The sequence below is a fragment of the Agelaius tricolor genome, unplaced genomic scaffold (genome assembly GCF_023055355.1).
Source record: "Agelaius tricolor isolate 1412-34295 unplaced genomic scaffold, bAgeTri1.0.p SCAF_8, whole genome shotgun sequence".
In the NCBI taxonomy this organism is placed as follows: domain Eukaryota; kingdom Metazoa; phylum Chordata; class Aves; order Passeriformes; family Icteridae; genus Agelaius; species Agelaius tricolor.
In genome coordinates this window covers 48,764,754-48,786,877 of record NW_027269268.1, presented here as the reverse complement: position 1 = coordinate 48,786,877, position 22,124 = coordinate 48,764,754, and the positions used below count along the sequence as shown (strand labels likewise).

The 22,124-nt window shown below is 39.3% G+C and overlaps 1 protein-coding gene across 1 annotated transcript in view; it reads right to left on the bottom strand.

Moving 5' to 3' along the window:
* LOC139592661 (LIM domain-binding protein 2-like) overlaps positions 1-22,124 on the bottom strand; it is a 340,648-nt gene that overhangs the window by 5,654 nt on the left and 312,870 nt on the right. Inside the window, exons 4-6 of the mRNA XM_071432729.1 lie at positions 21,952-22,124; positions 16,731-16,853; positions 15,074-15,157 (exon numbers count right to left, since the gene is read on the bottom strand). Of these exons, the coding sequence (XP_071288830.1) occupies positions 15,074-15,157; positions 16,731-16,853; positions 21,952-22,124 (380 nt within the window). The remainder of the gene's footprint in view (positions 1-15,073; positions 15,158-16,730; positions 16,854-21,951) is intronic.

Below are 22,124 nucleotides of genomic sequence, written 5' to 3'. Positions count from 1 at the left end.
AATATGCCCTATCATTTTATGTGGGAACATCAAGAACACTCTCTGCTGCTCACAAATGAAAAAAAAATAGAAACACTGCACAGTCTCTAGGCAAGAGTTTGAGCCATCTAACAACCTAGCTGTAAAAAGAAGCCCTATCTTTCCCCCCTCTTATTGACTACAAAATAGCCCAAGGTCACCAATAAGCAAAATGAAGGCTCAAAATACCAACTCCATGTGCAGGCTTGCAACAAAAGTTAAAATTATATCAAATCAACAATTACTCATTCTCATGGTGTTCCACCTGCCCTCATTAGGTTATAAAGAACAAATGTCAGAGATAACATTCAGGAAAAAGGTGTTCTTCTGATAAGGAAAATAGCTTTGTAGCAGTTCCTCTGGGGGGAAATAAATAGTCTTCCTTCCCTCCTTTTAAAAACAGACCAGCTGATCTATTACCAGATTTGTACAAAGTTTCACACAACAGTGTCCTTAAACTGCTGTGTCTTGGTAAAGGAAACATAAGGTCCCAAGATTATTAACTCAGTGATTTCCAGATAAGACTTGCAGTTTACATGTACAAATATCTTTTTCCTAATTGCTAGTACTGCAAATCTTGCTTGGAGTTTGAAAGTCAAGCTGTGTTCCTTGTGTTTCATGCATCAACCCTGCACTTGGCCCTTACCTGTTCTGCTGTAAAATGTGACTCAGAAAGGAAGAGCCCCTCTAATCTGTGCCAGCTGCCTGACTTTGCAGAACGAACTGAAGACATCAAAAGGTAAATTCTTACTTCACTCAGACACACAAAGACCAGAGGTATGCAAGAAGGAGCTGTTAATTTTAATTTTTTTTTTCAGACTTTAGCCCCATTTTGTGTACCAGATACACATTTCCAAATGTTACAGGTTCTCCATGGCATTCAGGACTTGTCCTCACATCCTGGGCTGTGTTCTGTTGAACACATTCTCACCACTGGCCACTCTGCTTGGCTGCTACATGCCTGCCTTCAGTCCAGGCTTCAGGCCTCTTCCAGTGAGACAAGTTTCTTTCACTTCTAGAAGTGTATATGGGAATGGAGTAAAAAGAGAATACCATTTTTCCTGCTAGCTGACAGGGAAAATTGTTATTACCTACTGTGATCCCAGTACACATGAGAACAATAGTAGCATTTTCCAGTGACAGAAATAAAAGATACACACAGGCATGTGTTTCTGCTAATGCAGAAGAAATAGCTGAATGAAATGGTGATAATGATATCTGGAAAAAATTTAGGAAAGCTGAGCCTAAAGCTCATTCTTGGTCTGTGACCTCAGTTGTAGTACTAAATCAAATCTCAGAAAAAAGGGACCCCAAAGTACCTACACTTAAGCATTTGACTCCAAGAGTATGAGCCACAAAAGTCCCGTGTTTCACCTACCTTGGTTGAGGTGAGCCTGGTACATACTCAAACAATTCAGAATTCAAAAAACATCATGTTTAAGACTGTTAAGACATAGCAAATCTAGTAAATGAAATGTGCCAGCACTGTTCTCTGGCAGTGAGGCCAACTGACAGAGACTGTCCTACCTTCACAAAGTTAAGCCTTCTTATGCACCAAGACAGGAGACTACATACAAATTCCCTTCCAGCAGTGGACTGACTATCATGCCAACTCCTGAACTGTGCCCAAGAATTATTTGGGAGTGAGCAAAGTAGGCAGGAACAGCTCTAAAAGAGTACAGACAGTGCATTCAGGTACCCAAGAACACCACTAGATGCTGTTTAATATACAAAGATGGACAAAACCTGAGGGTCTTGAAAAGTCAAATGAGCTCTAAGTCTGTCAGACAGGGACAGCCTGAGCACACAGAAGTACAAGTTGTGTACATGTTCAGAAGAGCAACCACTAGCATGGTCACTCCAACCTGCTGTTGACTCATTCTTCAACTAAATAATGAATCCTGAGAGCAGACTGGAGAAGATAACTCCTTGTTTTTAGTCAGCCATACTCTCCAGCAGCTGAATCAGCCTGGCTCCTTTTTTGACCCACGGAGCCCTCCGCTCCTGGTTGCATCATGGCCCTGCTTCAATGCACAGCACCCACCATATTTTTTTTAGCCTGTTCGTGGTGAATGTGCACACGAGGCTTTTGACTCCCTCAGGTTAAGTACAATGTTGACCCATGTGTCAAGACTTTGGGGCAAGGGCTCTGGAATACCAGAAAAAGCCAGGCATGTCCTCCCACCTCTCATGCTTTGCTGTAAAAATAAACAACACAGTGACTGGCCGAAACAGGGGTGGCACAGATGTCTGTGGTGTCCCAAAAGATAAGCCTCTAGCTGAAGGCTGCAGTGAAGCCACTATGTCAGACTGTGGCTTTATGTCCTTCTTAGCATCCTCAGCTCCTCAGCTGTGCAATGGATATAATAGCTTTTATAGCCATATGGATAAAATAAAATAAAATAAAAATGCAAACCCATCAGATACTATGATGATGAGAGTCCAGGTAGATCTAGATTTTCAGAGTCCACAGAAAATGAGAAGGCATAACAAAATTCATTATGTGAAATGGCTTTAGTATGCTAGAACTTTCAGGCACATTTTAAATGATGACACGGACATATGCTTTAGTAAATGTACACGGCTGAACTTTTTCCCCCTCTCCATAATTATTTCTATTTTATAATAGTTGCAAGAGGCTGCAGGCAATGCATTTTCTTGTACTTTTGGATGGCTGAAGTCATCTGGTTTTCCTGATGCTATGCTATTTATTCAAGGTGTTTAAGACTGATAACCAAGCAGAGATGCACTCTCTAGACTTTCCCATTGCAGCAGTAACACACTGCCTAAAATGGCCAACAAATATAGGGGTGGTTTTTTTTCAACTAAATTGAGGAAAACACAAAATTTTATATTCATATAAAAATATCTATATGATAAGCAAAAACCCCAAAATGTCATGACAGATTAACCCCTTCAGTGTTTTGTTTAAGTTTTTTGAGCGCTCCCAAGTGGGAAGTTGAATTGTTCATCACCAAAGGAGTTTTCTGCATAATCACAATTCCTATGATATTCTAGATTCATACAACCTTATTTATTAAAGTGCAGAAAGTTGAATGTCATTAAATGGATGATTCTAACAGCCCTTGCAGATAGGAATAAAGTGGCTAATGAGATCTGTCCATATTGCCTTATTCCTAAGGCACGGACCATCTTTATGCTAGATGCAATGCCAAATGGTTGTTTCCACCTTTGTACACCTCACCTTCCATGATCACATATATAAATGAATAAATAGCTTTTTGGATTGCATCTATAACTAACCTCCGACACTGTTTCAAGAACTTGATTCCAGCCTTACTAGTATGAAGCTGAGCAAAGATGAACTGTATTAATTGCTTGGAAAAGCATCCATTTAAGTACCTAAAAGAAATGAGTGTGAGCAAAATGCAAGCAGATCACCTTTCAAAAGCTTTGTCAAAGCAAGCTTGAAGAATATTAAATGCATATACTTCTATAAGTTTTTTCCCTGTTTTGACCTGATTTTTTTATAACGTGGTATAATTCCACTGAAATCAACAAGCCTCTTGCAGCTGATATCCTTTGAAGTTCTTTCTAATCTAATTTTTGTTCAGAAAGAAACCAAGAAAAAAAAAGAATAAAACTTTGAACAATGAAATCAAACACTGGAAGTTAAAAATGTAAGCTCCCTTTAGGTTTGCTTGAGAATATAAATTAGGAATAAAAGCTGGTATGATACATCCATTTTGAGAAGTACTAAGCAATCACAACTTCTACTTACACAAAGGCATTATCAATGACCAGTAACAGCCTTCGTAGCAGGTATCAAAAAAGCTGTTTTCCTCTTTAATTTCACTTAAAGGAAAAGGCAAGAAAAAAGCCTAAAATATCTTCCCAAACCACTCAGCATTTAAGAAGTATGTTTTATATTATGACCCTTTCAATGATTTCTCTGATATCCTTTGCTCTTTAAGGAAGTGGTCTTCAGGAGAATTTGATGCAAGAAATGTAGGAGGACAGTGCAAGCAGAAAGTGAGAGCACCTCCATAGACAGGATCCTTCTCAAGTCTCCTGGGGGCTACAGAGCTTTGGTTTATGTGGGTAGATTTTGTTTCTGCAGTTTCTAATCTCTGCCCTAATAGTCAATGAAAAGACAGTTCTGAAGCCTCTGTGGTGGGTTTTTTGGTCTAAGAGGAAGGCAGCATTTTCCCTTTAAACAGGGTTTGTTTAAAGGGAAATTGAGCCTTGAGAAATGCTCAGCTGGGCCCTGTGTCCTCAGCAGAAGTGGGCTGATAGCAGAGACTTTGGAGCAAGCCTTGGAGGTCAGACCATGACAGTGTCCACATGTCCTTCACTGCTGTGATTAATCTGATGATGTTCATACCTTGTATTTCTACAGGTAATTAAACACATAGCTACCCAGGAGAAGCTTGGCACCCACTGATGTCACTCTGGAGAAAGGTCACTGCTTTCCAAGATGTTGTTCCAGTTTGTATTTATGTGTGATTAAAAGCAGAAGTTTTCCTTATCATTTATTACAGCAACAGAAAGGTTACTGAGGTAGTAAAGTGGCCCATAGTAGGAATCTAAATATTAGAGCAAGACTATAGGAATCAACCTATTGTTATACTAAACTAGAAAGAACTCAAAGAAACTGAGAAATAAAGAGACCAGATGGTCTTCAAAATACAATTAGACATCAAGAAGGTGCCTAAAATAAACGAAAAGTATCATGAATATGATATTTGGTGATAACATTGAAAGACTTCAAGAATATATGTTTTGTTCTGAATAATTTTTACACAGTTAACTATCATAAAGAGCAAGCTATATTTCATGTTCTGTTTTTTACTGCAATTATTTTAGTAAAATTAACTCATTTTTTAAATTACATTGTTCAAGAGCACTTAGCAATAGAATATATGATATGTATCCTTTGTATGGCTGAAAATCTCATCTCACACACTGTTAAAGAAAATCAGTAAGGTATCCAAGGATACACTAGAATACCACCATGATGTTGGGATAGTTATAAAATACAGACTTGCTCTTAAATAGACTAAAATATTTCAAATTATACTATAGCTCTAATATACCTCATCAAAAGTTAATCAGTGAAAAGGTCTGGTGTAGTGTTTAGAAGATGGAAATTTATTTCCTTACTTTGCATATCACTATTAAAAAATTATTCCCTTTTTTATTTCCTTACTTGGATTGGAAAGCCTCTAGAAAGAAACCTCTGCCATCTTGTAGACATGGAACCTGCATTCCATTGTGGTATGCAGCAGTATTACTGAAAAGCTGGACTAGTAAAGTCCAGAATGAGACAAGGTCTGCTCCAGAGTAGTGTGATTTCTGCCTAATCACCAACACCATTTTGTTTATACAAAATGGTGCTGCTTGTGTTCTCTTTGTAGGTTTTGATCCAGCACGACTGAGTCCAATTCTGCTTTATAAATGAAATGCTATGAAATCTTAGCCAGGGAATACAGCTGTGGAGTTTTTTTCCATGTGACTCATACTCACTTTATGGAAAACCATCTTATCATGGATAGAAATGGTGCACAGGCCTTTAATTAAGTCAGCTCTAAGTTTTTCCTGAACGATTAATAAAATGAGAAGATTCTCTGTCTTGCTATGAAAGCTCTATTTTTCTGTATTCCTCCATTATTTTCTATGCTTTAAGTCTTTCTTCAAATCAGATCCCCAAGTTGATATTTGTTCCTTTGGGCTCACCTCAGAACTATAATCTCTGGTTAATCAAGCTAATTTTTCTTTTGTCACAAAATTTGAAAAGAAAAGAAAAACAAAAAAGCAATAAAAATAACCATTTGTTGTGGCTGTTCACAAAGCGTGACATTTTCATGGCTAAAACTGCCTAAAGGAATACAGAAATTAATTTCAATAAATTGGATTTTATGTGCATAAAATACCTCCAAACAAATGAAAAACTATGAGATGACATTTGGATCAAAGGAGATATACCCATTGACTCTAATGGATGTTGAACTGGATCCTTGATTAACAAACTTCCTTATTATGAGAAATCGTGAGGCAGCAACACCAAGCAGAAAAGGTAACAAGGCACAAGGCTGAGGAAGGAATTCAGAGTAGGGAGGAATATTTACCACAGCACAGCTTTCTGGCCATGCAGAACACAGCACTAGAAATGACACAGTTCTTGTGTCAAGTCTCAATGTCCTCTGGCCCCTGTGCTCACGAGCCTTATGTGGCCATCAGGACAGGTTTGGTTCAGCACCTTTTCTCATTAGTGTTGCCTATAAATTCTCCACATTATATCCCACGGGTCTACCTGAAGCAGGGTAAACACAAAATCATGGATTTCCATTTATGAATTTGATACACCTGTTGATATTCCCTTTAATATCAACAACAGGTATGCTTAGAAATCTAAAGGAATGCACAGATCTACACATTCATGATGAACACCAATATTCATGCATGTGTGCATACAGCAAGGAAAAAATTTACTGAAGGTTTCCAGTGGGAGAATAGTGACAATTAATTGCAAAGATAGTGAACAATATGGTTCACAGCATACCTACAAAAATGTGTGTCCTGTTTATATAGGTACATGACTGTATACCAATAGAATTTTCTTTTTCATTCAGAAGTAGTGCAAAAAATCTACCTTTTCTCTTTATGCTTATTTTGTTTTCAATTCAAGTTTTGTAAATAATGGAATCTGTTTTGAGCAAGTGTCTGCTCTAAAATCTATGGTTGAAAGTCAGTGGTCACTCTAATGAAATGAACACATTTAAAACAGTAATACATGAGACACAATCAGTATAATGTTCCAGATCCAGAAGAATAAAGGGGAAATTTACAGCTTTATGGAATCCTTCTTAATCTGTAGGATCCCCCAGCTCTTTCTTGTCGGCTTCTATCAGTGCTGGCACATTTGGAGATGAGGTCCAGCTTTGACAGGAGCCAGCTGATATGAATCCATCCTGCTTCTCTGTTCTCTGCCCAGTGCAAGTAGCACTTGGGGAGCTATTAAGGATGGTCATAATTTAGGTGAAAAGGATTAGATTAGCTCTTTCATCAGATCAGTCACCTGACCTGACTCCAACAGTGCTTGCACCAGTACAAGAGAGGTGATCACAAGACAAATTTAGCTTTCTGTGTGCCATTCTCTAACCCAGACTAATAGTCTCTAAAGTATTTTACTGTTTAGAGTCAGATTTTGGTATTTAGGGGTTCTGTTTTGAATATAAAATGGAAGGATTACAGAGAGAGATTTAAATAGACAGATTATAAAATAGAAGTATATAGACAGAATAAAGTGACAAAGTGGATAGGTATCCTCCATAAACACAAGAATCAGGGCATCACACAAGAAAGGCAAAGGCTTTTCAGAAACTTCCTAGAAGCAGGATCAAACTCAATAGCCCAAGGAAAACCTTCTATTGAACAGTCAAATTTTAGCTTGAGGTGCATGAAAGATCTCTCCAGCAGAGATAGGTAAACAGTAATGCTGTTTTACCCATTCAAAGAGTAGGGGAAGGGAAGGGGATAGGCAGGCTAACCAGTGAAGTTAACTATGTATAGAAAACTACTTTACAAGGTTATATGAGCTAGTTGCTTGTTATATCACAATAGACAGACTCATGAAATTATCTTCATGAAGATTAAAAACATGAATGCATACGCTACAGGATTCCCTTTCCAGATGAATATCAGACCTCAGGGTTGCCATAAGCTTTCCACAATAAATATTTTAAGCTCTAAAACAACTCCTTCCAAGAACAAAGGTTTGAACCACCAGCTTTGCATTAAAGCCCATTCCTTGACTGCTTCGGATCACTCACTCCTCCCTGCATACCAATTCATACCAAATACTGATGGATATTCAATATTAAACAACTAATTAAAATTTTTTGCTGTTTTCATTGCTTTGAACAGGAAGATGGTTTGGGTATTTTCAGGTCTTCATACAAATTGTACCTCTGCAGGTCTCATTCCTAAACTTAATTAATAGTTATTATTATTTATGACTGTACTGCATATAGTCCAAATTGGTCTTCTAAAAAGAGAGCCTGTGGCTGTGTTCTTGGAATTTTTTTTCATCTTTTTTCTTTTCTGAAATAACATTATTAGTTCAAATCTTTTAGCTTGTTTTTATACGACTAGTGCTTTGTCTTTGTCTTTCTTTTTCTCCCTTTTACCCTTCTGACATTTTTAATTTTAAACTGCTCCAACCTAACTTCATTCTGATTTCTTACTCATGGATGCTTCAAGGACTCACATTGCTGATTATCATCCTTCCATTAGCCCAGACCTTAATTTTATTTCAAAGGTCATATGGTCTGTATGTCCAGGGAGCACAGTAACTGGCTTGTGCTCATACACACACATCTTTCTCCTTAACTGATACTCATGAGCCTGTTAGTGCTCTTTGTGTGAAAACTTGCCATTACCATCCCCAGAACATTGATAAAATCTGCCATTTCTGCTGAAATCCCAATTTTGTATTCTGCTGTCTGTTGTCTCTTGTTCTTTGTTGCCATTGCCCACTTTTCACTGACTTCTGAAATTTCTGATACTCACAGACACTAAAATCTGTTTCTGAGTCATTAGGAGCAGAAGAGGACACTACTGCACCAGCTCACTGTACTCTCCAGTCTGGTTTAAAACTGTCATCTGACTTTTTAAAATGCTATTGGGTTTTCTCCATCTTTTTTTGTTTCTCATGTGCTGCAATTTTCCCATTTGTTTTAGCAAAATACTTAGAAATCAAGGGATGAAAAGCATACCAGTATCATTTCTAACAATATGAATATTATCTTTCCAATCCATGTCCTATCCAGTCATTGCTTCAGATTCCATTTTTGCTTTAGAAAATTCTAAGTTGGTGCTTAATTCTCTACCTGCCCCATCTTCTGCAACTCTCCCATCCCTGTTCTCTCTGATATTTCATGCTTATGATGAATTAACTCCTGATATACAGATTCTGTGATGTTCTGTCTTTATTAAAAGTGAAAAGCTAACATTTGACTGTATGAGCAAATACATTTCTTCTCATTTATTATTCTGAAAGTAACATATAACACTATCCCTAAAGCATTAGATGCATAAAAGAGAGGAACAGAAACTACTGTGATCATTACTAAAATAAATGCTAAGAAATTACATTACCAGAAAACCTTGGCAGAATCAGCTAATTATAGTTGGCACAGATAGATTATGGATAGCCAGCTACAGTAATCTGAATCCTTCTGTGACAATCCTCTGGGTTTGGCTGTATTTTCCTGTGGAGAGCTACCCCAAGATCAATTGCTTTAGATTGAAAAATTCCATTTTTTACAAGAATTAAGACTACAAAATATTGTAGTCTGCTTTCTCCATCTACAGCACAGTAGGGTACAGCACCTGAACCCATCCTGTTTCCCTAGCACCCCCCATTCAGCGCGCAGCACAAACAAATAAAATTCCTTTGTGTAGGGCTTCACTTGTAGCTACTGAAGACATGGAGAAATGGCAGAAGCAGGGACTGCAGAACAAGAAAGGGTAGGCTTTAGAGTAGCCCAGGGCTGCTTTACCAAACTGCCCTTGTTCCCAAGCTTCACTGTGATACTCAGCCATGGAAAAAGAATCTTCACTAGTGTGCTTCCAGAAACACCATCTACTCTTTCACATACATAGCCAGCCTTAGACAACAGACTGCATCCAACAGCAATGGTTTTGTTGTTAGTATATGGGGCAAGATGAAATCCCAAGTGTTGTGCAACATCAGGCCCTTGCTTTCTCAGAAAGGGCACTTCCCTTTAGCTGTCCCCTCAGACTGCCCCAGTGCTCATCCATGTGCCCTAATGCCACTTGTGCACACTGGAATGCAGACAATGCCTGCTTAGCTGGTAGAAGCCATGCAGCCATTAAGGTTTGCAGCTCAGATGAAATCAGAGAGTTGTTTAGGTTGGGAAACACTTCTAAGATCATTGAGTCCAGCCACTAACCCAGCACTGCAAGGCCACCGCTAAGCCATGTCCCTAAGTGCCACCTCCACACGTCTTTTAAATACCTCCAGGAATTGTGACTCCACCACTTCCACAGCAGAATGATACTGGGGAAGACCCTACAAGAAAATGAGTAGCACTGGAGCACTTGCTATTGAGTGAGGGCTGGTTAGCCCATGCACTGCCTGATGATGCCATTTGATGATGCCACAACATAACCCACAAAGGGAAATGAGTTCACATGTTCATATGCTGTTCATAGCATACGTTCATATGCTATACTTATAGTCTCATGTGACAGTATTTATTCTCCCCCAAGCACCTGACTTTGCATCCTGAACATGTATGCATGTAAAATGTCTCCTTCTCCACTGAAGATACACCAACAGCCATAAAATATTGGCCAGATAGCTGCCACAAACTGTTATGGATTAGGAGCAAAACAGCTCCAAAATGATTTCAGCTCTTATCTTTCCCGTGCTTGAAACCATATTTAGAAAATCAAATTTCCCTGCACATTTAAAGGAAAGTGTTGCATGTGTGTCTATTTTGCATGTGGAAAAGAAAATTTTGTGTACACGATGGGTATACATACAAACAGCTTTTGATTACAGTGTAAGTAGTGCCTTTAGAAAATTGTGTCCCATTAAAGAATTTACATTATCCTCCCAGCAGCAGAAATCCAAAAATGTCTAGTGAGGAACTAAATTAGTGAAAGAGAGGACTTAGAAAATATTGTCCTCTGTGTAGCAATAGTAACACCTCGTTATTGTCTTATATGGAGAACAAACAAATTGGACAATTTGTAGCTCAGATAAGCAAGCCCTGGAGAATGGAGCCATACAGGATGTGAGGGGCAATGGGAGTGTGCCTTCCCCTGCCCAGGCTCCTCTCCTGGTGCAGAGCGGGAGCGCTCTGCCACGCCGACTCTGACTTTGCAAGGGGCAGGTGCAGATTTAGCTCCATTAACACCAATAAACTGGCCACCAGAGCAGGCCACAGTGTGGGGAGGATGCAACATCCACGTCTGGGGAAGAGCTCTGAGAAATCACTCCAGCCCAGCCAGCACAAGAAAGCAGAGGCAAATTTCAAAAACCAGCTGGGCAAGATACAATTATCTTCCAAGGCTTAGGCCAGGTAGTCCTGCTTAATTGACAGTAGGGGCTGGGGCTGACTTTGTAATAATATCAGAAACTTTAAGAGAATGAATCATTTTATAGATGGCAACAAGAAATAGCTGAGTTCCAAATTTTCAATAATGCTGCTAGTATAGAGCTATTGTTTTTAGAGTACATTTAAATCCACTATGCATGAAGATATAGATAAAATAGCTCACCTACTAAAAAATTAGTAAAAAAAATAAGATGCTGTGGGGACTAAATTATTGTAGCTTGGTGGAAACTGTTCTTCTCAATGTTATCTTCACCTCCAAATTCTTTACAGGATTCCTGTTTGTTCCTGGACTCGTACTGACTGAGACTAGGTCTTGGCCTTATTATCTGATAGTTCGTAATATCTACTTCTTGATGACTTGATAAGAAATTACATTTTAAAAAGCCTGATATTAATTTAAAACCTACAAGGTTTTGCTTATTATTTCTGAGACAGCCTATTCAACTTCTAGTCAGCAGCTACAGCAAAGTACGCTGACCCCACTGATGAGGTAATCAATTATGCTGGAACAAAACAAACTCGTAACTAGAAAGAAAGTAAGCCTATGGTTTTATACAGAGCCAGAGAAAACAGAGAGAAAGCCCATTTGGCAATTGACATAGGACAAAACATTTCATTTGCAGGTTCCAAGAAGATATATTTTAAATTTGTATTATATATGATTTAAAAAATCAATGTTCTTCTATGCTGGACAGTTTTACTTGCAGTGAATGAAGACAAACCTGGGCACACATCCAAAGCTGTGGCTCTACAAGCATGTGGCACTCAGGAATGGAGGTTTACATGCCAGCAACTGCAATTATCCCAACTAGCAATGATTTAGCATTCTGTGATATCTAGAGCCCAAAAACACAGGCTATGCCTTTATATCACAACCATCTGAAATCCAGGTTTAAATTCTGCCTTTAAAGAAACTGCAGCACAGCTTGCTGCTGTGTGCACGCTGGAGAATAAAAATGATTAATTCCGCCCATCACTGAAGTTTTTGCTTATGAGTATCACAAGCCTTTGCTGTGTGCAGCAGAAAAAAAAAGAAAATAATTTTTTTGCTTAGTTTCTGGTCCTTATTCAAAATCATGCAACAGTGCTAATTACTAAACACTGGGAAGACTGAATAAAATATAAAATGCTGACTTAAAAACACACAAAACAGAACACCTTAAATCTAAGTACATTTACCACATTATTTTAGTACATGATTTTTAGTGCATGAGCTCAGAAAACATTTTCATGTTAAAATTAACAGAGGAAAGGAACTGGAAAAGAAGCAAATCAAAATGGAAATACACCATGTAATATACGCTGCCATGATGAGCCAAACATCTGGTAAAAAGAGCAGAATGATCAATCCCTCACCACGAGAAAAAGAGATGTGTAAAGATTGGCTTGAGAAAAAAAGATTTCCTCTTGGAATCACCACAGCAGGAGCCAGAGGAAGCTTTGCACCCAGAGACCTAATGTCGTCTGTTAAGCTAACAAAACTGGTCTGGAAGAAGAAAAAAAGTAAGACTTTATCTTTTCATCCCCTCCCACTCCACTGCTCATCTCCCTAGTGCTTATCTTGATCCCACTTTTCTTTTTCTGAGGTTTTTTTTCCTCCCTCTCCCTCTTCCTTTCTTGCCTTTTTTTTTTTTTTGATGCTAACAGAGGGAGCAGCATGGGTACCTGATGGCAGCTGCCTCCTAACCAGAGCCCTGCCTTTGTCATTTGCATTGTCACATCGAGCAGTCACACAGAGAATGCAGAGGGGTCAGCGACAGAGGCGATGCGGTGAGTCCCGCCTGGCCCTGGAGCCTCCCGGAGGCTGCTGGGGGCCAGCCCAGGTGTGTGACAGCCCAGGAGTGTGAGAGCCCAGGTGTGTGACAGCCCAGGAGTGTGACAGCCCAGGTGTGTGACAGGCCAGGTGTGTGACAGCCCAGGTGTGTGACAGCCCAGGTGTGTGACAGCCCAGGTGTGTGACAGGCCAGGAGTGTGACAGCCCAGGTGTGTGACAGCCCAGGAGTGTGACAGCCCAGGAGTGTGACAGCCCAGGTGTGTGACAGGCCAGGAGTGTGACAGCCCAGGTGTGTGACAGCCCAGGTGTGTGACAGGCCAGGTGTGTGACAGGCCAGGAGTGTGAGAGCACAGGTGTGTGACAGCCCAGGAGTGTGACAGGCCAGGTGTGTGACAGGCCAGGAGTGTGACAGCCCAGGTGTGTGACAGCCCAGGTGTGTGAGAGCCCAGGTGTGTGACAGCCCAGGTGTGTGACAGGCCAGGTGTGTGACAGGCCAGGAGTGTGAGAGCACAGGTGTGTGACAGGCCAGGTGTGTGACAGGCCAGGTGTGTGACAGCATGTCCTGTCACACCCAGGGGAGCAAACACCCCAGATGTGGTCAATGCCTGGTGCCACTGCACAGTTTGCCAAGAAACCACGGAAATCCCCATGAAAAGTCAGCCACTTTCTGCCCAGGTTGCCACAAGCGTGTAATGCAAAACTTGCCATGACTGAGGAGGAATCCCCAGTGGGATTTTCTTGAGGATGCCCCACCACAAAACACTGACAGCGTGGCTGTAGGGTTGCCAGAGCACAAGAGCTTCTCTCTGTACCAAATCACAAACTAAACTAACCAGGAGAATACAATGTGCATTGCATGGACATGTTAATCTTACATTTACACATGGAAAAATCCTTATGCAATGTATTATTCCTCTGAGGTTTTATGCCATATTCTTCTTTCATTTACAAACAACCAGACCTGCCCTGCACAATTCAGGCTGTAATTTGAACAGTAATTTTTACATTAAGACCACATAACCAACAATCAGCAATGGCTTATTCTGTTGGGAGAGTAAGTACAACTACAGGCTATCAATAACCTGTGGGGACACAGTGAGACACATCTCACCAGCATTTCGGTTCTGCACTCTCTCCCTGGAGTGCAAAACACTCTGGGGACAGGACTCCATCCATCCATAGGGAAGGCATTACAAGGTTCATAGAACTGAATGAAGTACAGCTAAATTGCACACTTAGGTACAGCTCTACATTAGGCTGAAACTTTTTTATTTTTTGCTTAGTTTCTGGTCCTTATTCAAAATCATGCAACAGTGCATTTTCTAGTGTTTGTGTTAGTTAAAAAAAGTATGTTGAACAATTACTCATAAAATTAAAAAGAATAAAACCAGATAGTCCTGGCCAAGTTGTCTTGATGTATCATTGTGCAATTTGCCTCATTTTATCCACGATGGCTCATCTAGAAATAGGAAAAATCTGAATTTTAAGCTTGAAATATGAACTCTACAAATCTGTATTTCTGTGTATGTATTGTAAGCCCACACCAGGGAACACTTTCAAAAATAAAAATAAACATCTAAACTTTGAATGCACTTTAAGGGTCAAAAAGCAATGGGAACAAATGCATTATTTAATCGTAAAAACCACACTCAATTCAGGGCAAGGCTAAGGAGGAAGCTCAGGCTCCCAGAGGCATGTGAAGTGAGGACTGCTTTGAGGGGCTGCTGCAAACAGAGCTGGAGCTGAACCTTCCCTCAGCCCTGCCTCTGCCTGGGAGAGGTGACAAGGTTGAAAATCTGGAGGAGACAGGCAGCTTTTAATAAGAATTAGCTGCCATTTTCTCAGGCACAGTGAAACAGAGAGGAAAAATACTGGGAATTCCTCGCTTACAATAAAATAAAGGCATTGCTCAAAACTGAGAAGAAAGACTGTTAAAAAGAGGGGCTACTCACACAAGCCTTGGAGTGAATAATAAAATTCTTAGCCTTTTTAATAGCCTATTGTTATCAGCTACATCTCCACTGCAGTGTCTTTGTTTTTCCTCCACCCTCATTAAGGGTTAGGTCAATTTCTTACCTGATCAACACAGGCTCTGCTGCCATTATCTTGCCTCAAAGCCAGCAGTACCTTTTAAAAAATGCTCACAAAAATACAGCTATGGTATGCTTACCCTGAGGTAGTTGAGGGTGAAGTTTGTCAGACCCATTCGAGTGATGTTTTTGGACAGCTGCTCCAGCACCTGAGGGTCTTGTGCCTAAACAACAAAGGAAAAAAGAATTTTCACTTTGCTTTTCATTGGGGTATTTTTTCTATGTGCTTAGTGGAATGCAGGGAGGGTTCCCTTAAAAGCAGTGCCACTGCTATGGAAAAATTACACACTGATGCTAAATTTATGTAATAAGCTAGAGTTCCATATGCAAGGGAAAATGCAAAGCATTATGATATTGGAGCAGACTAAAGACTGTTTTCCAATATGCTCCTTTGATCCCTGACCACCCATTCAAAAGGTAGACCTAAGAGGTCTGGTCATGCAAGTGACCAAAGAGCTTCCTGAGGGATTGCAGTACACTTTGAGCCTTCTATTGGTTGGCTGTGAGTCCCAGGGGACTAGACAGAAAAAGGCAGGAATAAAGAACATATCATTTTCCTTTTGTGGGTAAGAAACTACAGCAGAAAGACCTCATCAAATATGTGACATTAAGCACAGTGTGGAGAACCCTTCTGATCTAAGTTATTTTCCCAGAATTAAATGGGGAAAAATACAAGTATAGTCCTTCCCTGACCCTAGCCAGGAGCTTTACCTGTGAGACCAGCCTCCTCTTTAAAATGAGATCAATCTCATTACTAAAATACCTGCTGGTTGCTGTCGAACCTGCTTCCACTCTGAATTTAGCAGCCCCCTAAATCCATAATGTCAATCATGGCCATCCCCATCATCCATTAATGGGATACTGTTGAAGAGCTCAGTTGATCAGTTCCCTAAAAGAGCAGATAATCCTGGGACAGAAATGGTGGGGTGGGTTTTCAAAGGTGTTTTCTTCAGGCTTGTAATAGCACTTTGAAAAAAGTCCAGTTTAAGCTGTATACAATTCCTCACTATTAATATATTTTTATCTGGGGATATCTAAGTAACTTGATGTCAAAATATAGGAAAATCTTTGTGTCTGTGTTCTTACCCTTTATAAAACCACAGTACTGCAATTGATTTTATATATCAGGGCGCTACTAGCAGGAGTGGGTCTACGGTGAAGAAATGAAAGTGTCAATAAAGTATGTTCTTTGTTTCTCTACAATTTACCTTATTATATTTTGACTTTAACTTGTAGGATATTTAATACTTTAATGTTTCATTGTGTGTGTTTTCATCCAATAACAAAAGAAAGTTGTGAAATGTGAAACAAAAAGCTCTGCATTAAAATTACAATCTAAAGGTTTCTAAGTAAATATATGGCAATTTCTTAACTTCTGTCTATGCAAGGGCAACATCACTTTGCTTCATTTCAAATCTATCATTGGTACCTACAACAATGAAAATTCACAGATTTTGGTATAGTTCAGGTCAATAGGAAGAGATTTTGGACCCAAATCATACAAACCACCAAGTGAGATTAAAAAGAAAATTACGTGCTAAAATAGAATGAAAACATAGCAACAGTGGCAATAATAGAGCACTGAAAAACAAGGGAGGAAGAACTTGTGAATAGATGTAGTTGCAGGCAGACCAAAATATTTATAGTTAATTGCCTTGGGTGTGAAATTTGCCAGAGTTCTTCATAAACCTAATCTCATCTCTTTGCATTAGGTCAAATGAATAAAGGATTACTTACATGCATGGCTAGAATGCTGCGTGGGACTAATTCTCTGTATTGTCTAATAGTAAAGTGCCATGTTTTTATTCTCATAAGGTCATCAAAAGTAAACTCCAAGATAAGACGTCCTTCTGTGCATACCTGGAATACATGAAATGCATGAAATAAATTCTCAGGAATTTTGTTTTCATTGGTATTGTATCATCGATTTAACAACATTCAAAAATATCAGAGCAGTATTCTATTGTTCATCTCTGCTAGATTAATTGTTTTTCATCCTCTCGGGGAGAAAAAATGAATGTGGGAAAATTACTTCATAGGCCTTACCTCAGAGACAGTAACTTATAATGCTATAGATTTTATAGCATTTTACAAACATAGAATATTGTGTGCTAAATCTTATTTATTGCATCAATTCTCTTTTCCTCATGGTTTGCTACTGCTAATTAATGACTGAACCTTGCAGTGGAGGTGACTGTGGTGCAAGTGAGTGCACTTGATGGCAAGTTGCTGAACCAGTCATTCCCAACCTGTTTTAGACTTACTACAGCTTGGTATGTAAACCTTTCTCTCATGTCCAGTTGGAGTAGGCAGTGCCCTAAATGCCCGTGGCCAAACCTGGGTTTTTTTCATCATTTTTCATAACTTTTTAAATGATTTTTTTTATTTTCCAAGCATTTTCTTCTGTTCAGTTTGTTTTTTATGGTGTGGTTTTTTGTTGTTTTTGTTGTTGTTGTTGTTGTTTTTTTGTTTTGTTGTTTTGTTGTTTTGTTTGGGGGGTTTTTATTGTGGTTTTTTTTTTTTTCCTCTCATCTAATTTTACTAACCCCCTCTTCCAAGGAAAGCCAGGTGGGTGCCTGCCATGGGGACCTATGAGCTGCATTGCTCACAGGTTTGAGAGTGAGGGGAGCAGAGGAGAGCCAGAAAATGGAGCTACTTCCACAGAAAGTGGCTCACACAGCTTTGTGAGGAATCTTGTCTAAAAAGGGACAGAAAATATAGGAGGGATAAATGTAGCAAGTGGGTACTACCTATAAATGAAAAGTAAAATAAATTACTGGGAACTTTTAAACAACTCTCCACAATTTTTTGTGGAAAATGTACATGGTTCTGGTCTTCTTTAAGGTGAAAAATACAAGCCCAACACGGTATCTTGATTGAGGATACTGTGGAGTATTGAAAAATATGTCTGATTTGAAAATTAACTACCTCTGTTGATTTTTTTTTTTAATTGTAGATTTAGGCTTACAATCCCTCTTCTAGTAAACTTGCAAGTGCAGGGTACAGAGATATTGTGGAAACAGGGTGTAATGGCTTTCAAATGAGAGGGCTTCTGAAACCTTAATTTTAATACAGTATTTGATTGAAAAATAACCATCCCAGATTCAGTTGAGTCTGTTGAGCCTTTTTAAAAGCTCCAACTCAGACTTGGCCACCTCTCACTTGGTCAATGTGTGTCTTTTCTTGTTAACAGTCCACTTAATGTCCTTACAATTTTTCCTCCTTATTGTTTCTGCTAAAACACACAGGTAATTTTAACAGGCATACTATATGGACAAATTCCTATAGACCTGTGAAGGAGAATCTTGCAACAGGTTCTCATCTGCCTTTTTCAACACACCTTAGTGATGCCTTCAGATATTTAATGTGCTTTATGTTTCACCTTTGATTTTCACATCACCTGCACTATGATGAGAAATTACACAATACACATGCACACACATAAGTGGAAAATATTAGTAGGAAAATATTTTGTATTAATGGTGCTGTGTTGAGGCCAAAGATCCTGGCAACTGATCAGTTAATGTGAAAATATTTCAGGTTTAAAACAATTTTTTTCATAATAATACCAGTGGCTTCTCAAATGTTTCTTTTGTTAAGCTCACACCACCAAAGCTCTTAGCAGATTTTAGGCACTAGCATTAACAAATTTTAATAGAAAAACATTCTTCATATTACAGTGGTAAAAATTTATGCATCTTATAAAGAAATTTAATTTCCTCATGTAAAGTAGAATTTTACACATTGCTTTTAATCAATAAAATTGGCACAGTTCTTATTTTAAAAGGGCTATTTTTTTTCCTGAAAGCTGCCTTTTACATAGAATCCAAAAAATCAAAAGGGTCTCCAATTAAGAAAACATTTTCTGTTGTGCTGAATTCATGTTACCGTACTGTGAGCTCTGACATTTTGTTTCTGTGGTAACCAAAATCAGCTGATTAGTTGGCATGGCAACAGAAAAGATGTAATCCCAGCAGACACACTCTAATCAATGCCCCCAGCACAGATGGTCTCCGGAGGATCAACAAGAAAGAGGCTGGCAGGCATTCAGTGCATCACGTGGTTGCTCTAGACTAGGCCAGGAAAAAACTAAAAAAGAACATTTCTCAAACTAACCAATAGCTTTTTAACCCCTTCACTGCACTTATTAATTGTAGGAATTTCAACTGCTTGTGCCTATGAAAACCATTTGGTCCTATGCCTTCTTGCTCACAGTCTCATTCTCCAAACACATGGCACAGGGGGAACATTTAAAAGTGTTCCCCCTTTATTAACTACCACTTCTCAAGCATGAGTTGTTGCTTTAAAAGAAACCTAAGGCTTATACAAATCTTGGCAATGCCTGATATTATTAGTAGGGATTAGATTCACTGATTTTAAGGGCTTCACCAATAAAATCCAGCTGATGGCCACACTCCTGGGAGAAGGCCGTGAGTAGGGAGCACTTGGGGCACTCACTGCTTTAGTGGTGAGGGCAATGCCCACCCTGACCACACCACTGGGAAACATAATCATTGATCACTGTAGAAAAACAATTTGCCTACACATAAAGTGGGAGTGCCAGAGTTGGAGTAAACACAGTGAAGAAAGGGACTTAGGAGGACTCCTAAAACTTTCTTCTGCCTGAAGAAAAAAGTGGAGCATCTCCCAGGTAAAAAAGCATAGTGGTCTTGGCTTCAGTATTTTACATTTTATTTATGTCATTGAACTATTATAAATTCTTTATACTATTTATTTACATCTTGATAAAACAATTTTTAAGCGTGTGACATTTTACAAGGACCTTTTAGCCTCAAAAGACAAGCTGGACTATTCATATTCTTACTGCTAGGCATGTTCTGGCCATATTTGTTACAAAAGAATTGGAAATGCCATTTTATATATTCATCTAATACTGCTGTATGCAGTGAGTTGCTCTAACTAGCAAAATGTTCAAATGAATAAAATACATTTGATTCTTGATTCTGTGGATTCTTGATTCAATACATAATGAAAAGTGGTTTAGTCTGTTGTATTAGAAGTTAGTGAATTTGCAGCATAGAATTTGCTTGTGAAACTGAAACAGCTTGTATTTTTGCATTAACTCCTCAAGCCCCAGGATAGTTTCAGAGGGTCAAATTCAGATATGATCCAAGGAGCTACACAGCCCATTGCAGCGGTGCTCATTATGGGATGTCTGCTTTGTTCCATCACTGATGCTGGGAGAGTAGGAATTTACCTTTGGGTCCAAGATCTGTGCCCTTGGTATCTCTGCTAGAAGTTAAATAAGCACAGCTGAGACAACATTCAGCTTTAACTTATTTCTGAGAGAGTATTATTTCTTCTCCCCTATTCCACCAACTACTGTGCTTTATTTCAGATTTGCTCTTACTAAAAAGTTGTATTTTAAACACGCAGTCATTAAACTTCCTAATTTTTCTCCTAGAATCCAAATCAATCCCCACCTGAACTTTTCTACCAGAGCACAGGTTTATATTGGAATCTGCCAGAGAAGTGTGAAGGCTGAGGCAAGCTGTGCACTGCCAGGGCTGCAGCAGACAGGGACCCACTGTAGGACAGTGCCATGGGAGGCAACCGTGGCCCCTTGACACGAGGGGGCACCCAGCCCAGTCCATACTGCAAACCTCCTTCCAAAATAATACTGTCATGTGCTGCCATGATAAGTAAAAAAATATAATTGAACTGAGAAAAGCATCATGTATTTACTGGTTAAAAAAAAAAAAACACATCAACTCCCTTTTATTTGCTATTGCATTAAAGCCAACACAAAGGGGAAGGACAGAGAAATCGCTGTAGGGAGCTCAGCAATGAAGCAGCTACTGTGGAACTTTGGCACATCTCCTGCACCTGGCCAGGACTCACAGCTCCTCATGAGCAGTGAGGTAGCAAAGAGGTGCCAGTCTGGTCTGTCTGTCTGTGTCTGTGTGAGCCACAGGGGCTGGATGGGCTCTCTTCTCCTGGCTCACCAGTGCACCACACACCAGCAGCTTCTCCTCCCTCTCAGCCCCACCCAGGGCAGATGGCAGAGCAGGACCTGCAGAGGGATGGGACTCCCATACATGCTAAAACAGCAAAAGCCATGTAACCCTGTCATGATGCTGTCAATAGCCGGGGACTTAAAATTAAAACTTCCACGGTCCTGCAATTCAAGGGCAACACACATTAGCTACTTTCTCCTGCTGGCCCTCCTTCCTTTGTTCTTTTCTTTATGAAAATGTTAAAGATGAAGAGGTACAAGATGGGAAATCAGTAATTCCTAGTAACATTATTTACTGTTAATGTATTAAAATGTAACTTTGAAACAAGTTTACTGATTTTTTTAATATAAGAAAAATTATGTTTTAATTTTTATTTTTCACCCTTTTGGTACTGCTTTTTTATACACATATATGGCACCCATTTTAATTACAGGACTGGATGTGCCCTATGCATGAAGATAATTCACTATCAATTACAAATATTGAATATTCACTAACTGCTTTATCCAGAGCATGCTTCAATTGACTCCTTTTGGACTGGCATCCTACTGTATTAAATCAGTATTTTCCTAGAGATTTATAGTCCTTGTACTAGGGAAGTATCAAATGTAATGCATACCATCCCAAATGGTAGGTACCAGCAATGTGAAATCTCATTGTTGCTTTAAAATCAAACCCAGAGAAAAGGAGATGGGCAGGCTGAATTTAATTCACATAAAACTGATAGTTCTGGCAACCTGGCATTATGTACTCCTCTTGCAATCTTTCTGGGAGAATTACAGGAGATACCCACAGAATCTTCCAGTCACATAATGAATATAGAAAACAGTAATTAAATGGCTCCAAGGGTTTTCAGTATTAGAAATAATCTCAGGCTACCAGAAAAATTCAACAGCCAATATTCTTCACCCTTATACACACTGTAAAAGAAAAAGAAAACCAAAAACCAACAACATGCTTTATTGAGTCTTCCCTATTACCTTGGTAAACATGGGTTTTCCATGCTGAGTGACCATGGTGCATTGATCACAGTCCACTGTGATGGATGAGTTGTGGTATGACTCTTTTGAGTGCTTGAGAATGTAATACAGGTCTGTTACACCTCCTTCAAAGACAGTGCTAAAATAACGAGGAATGAGCGTTCTTCCAATTG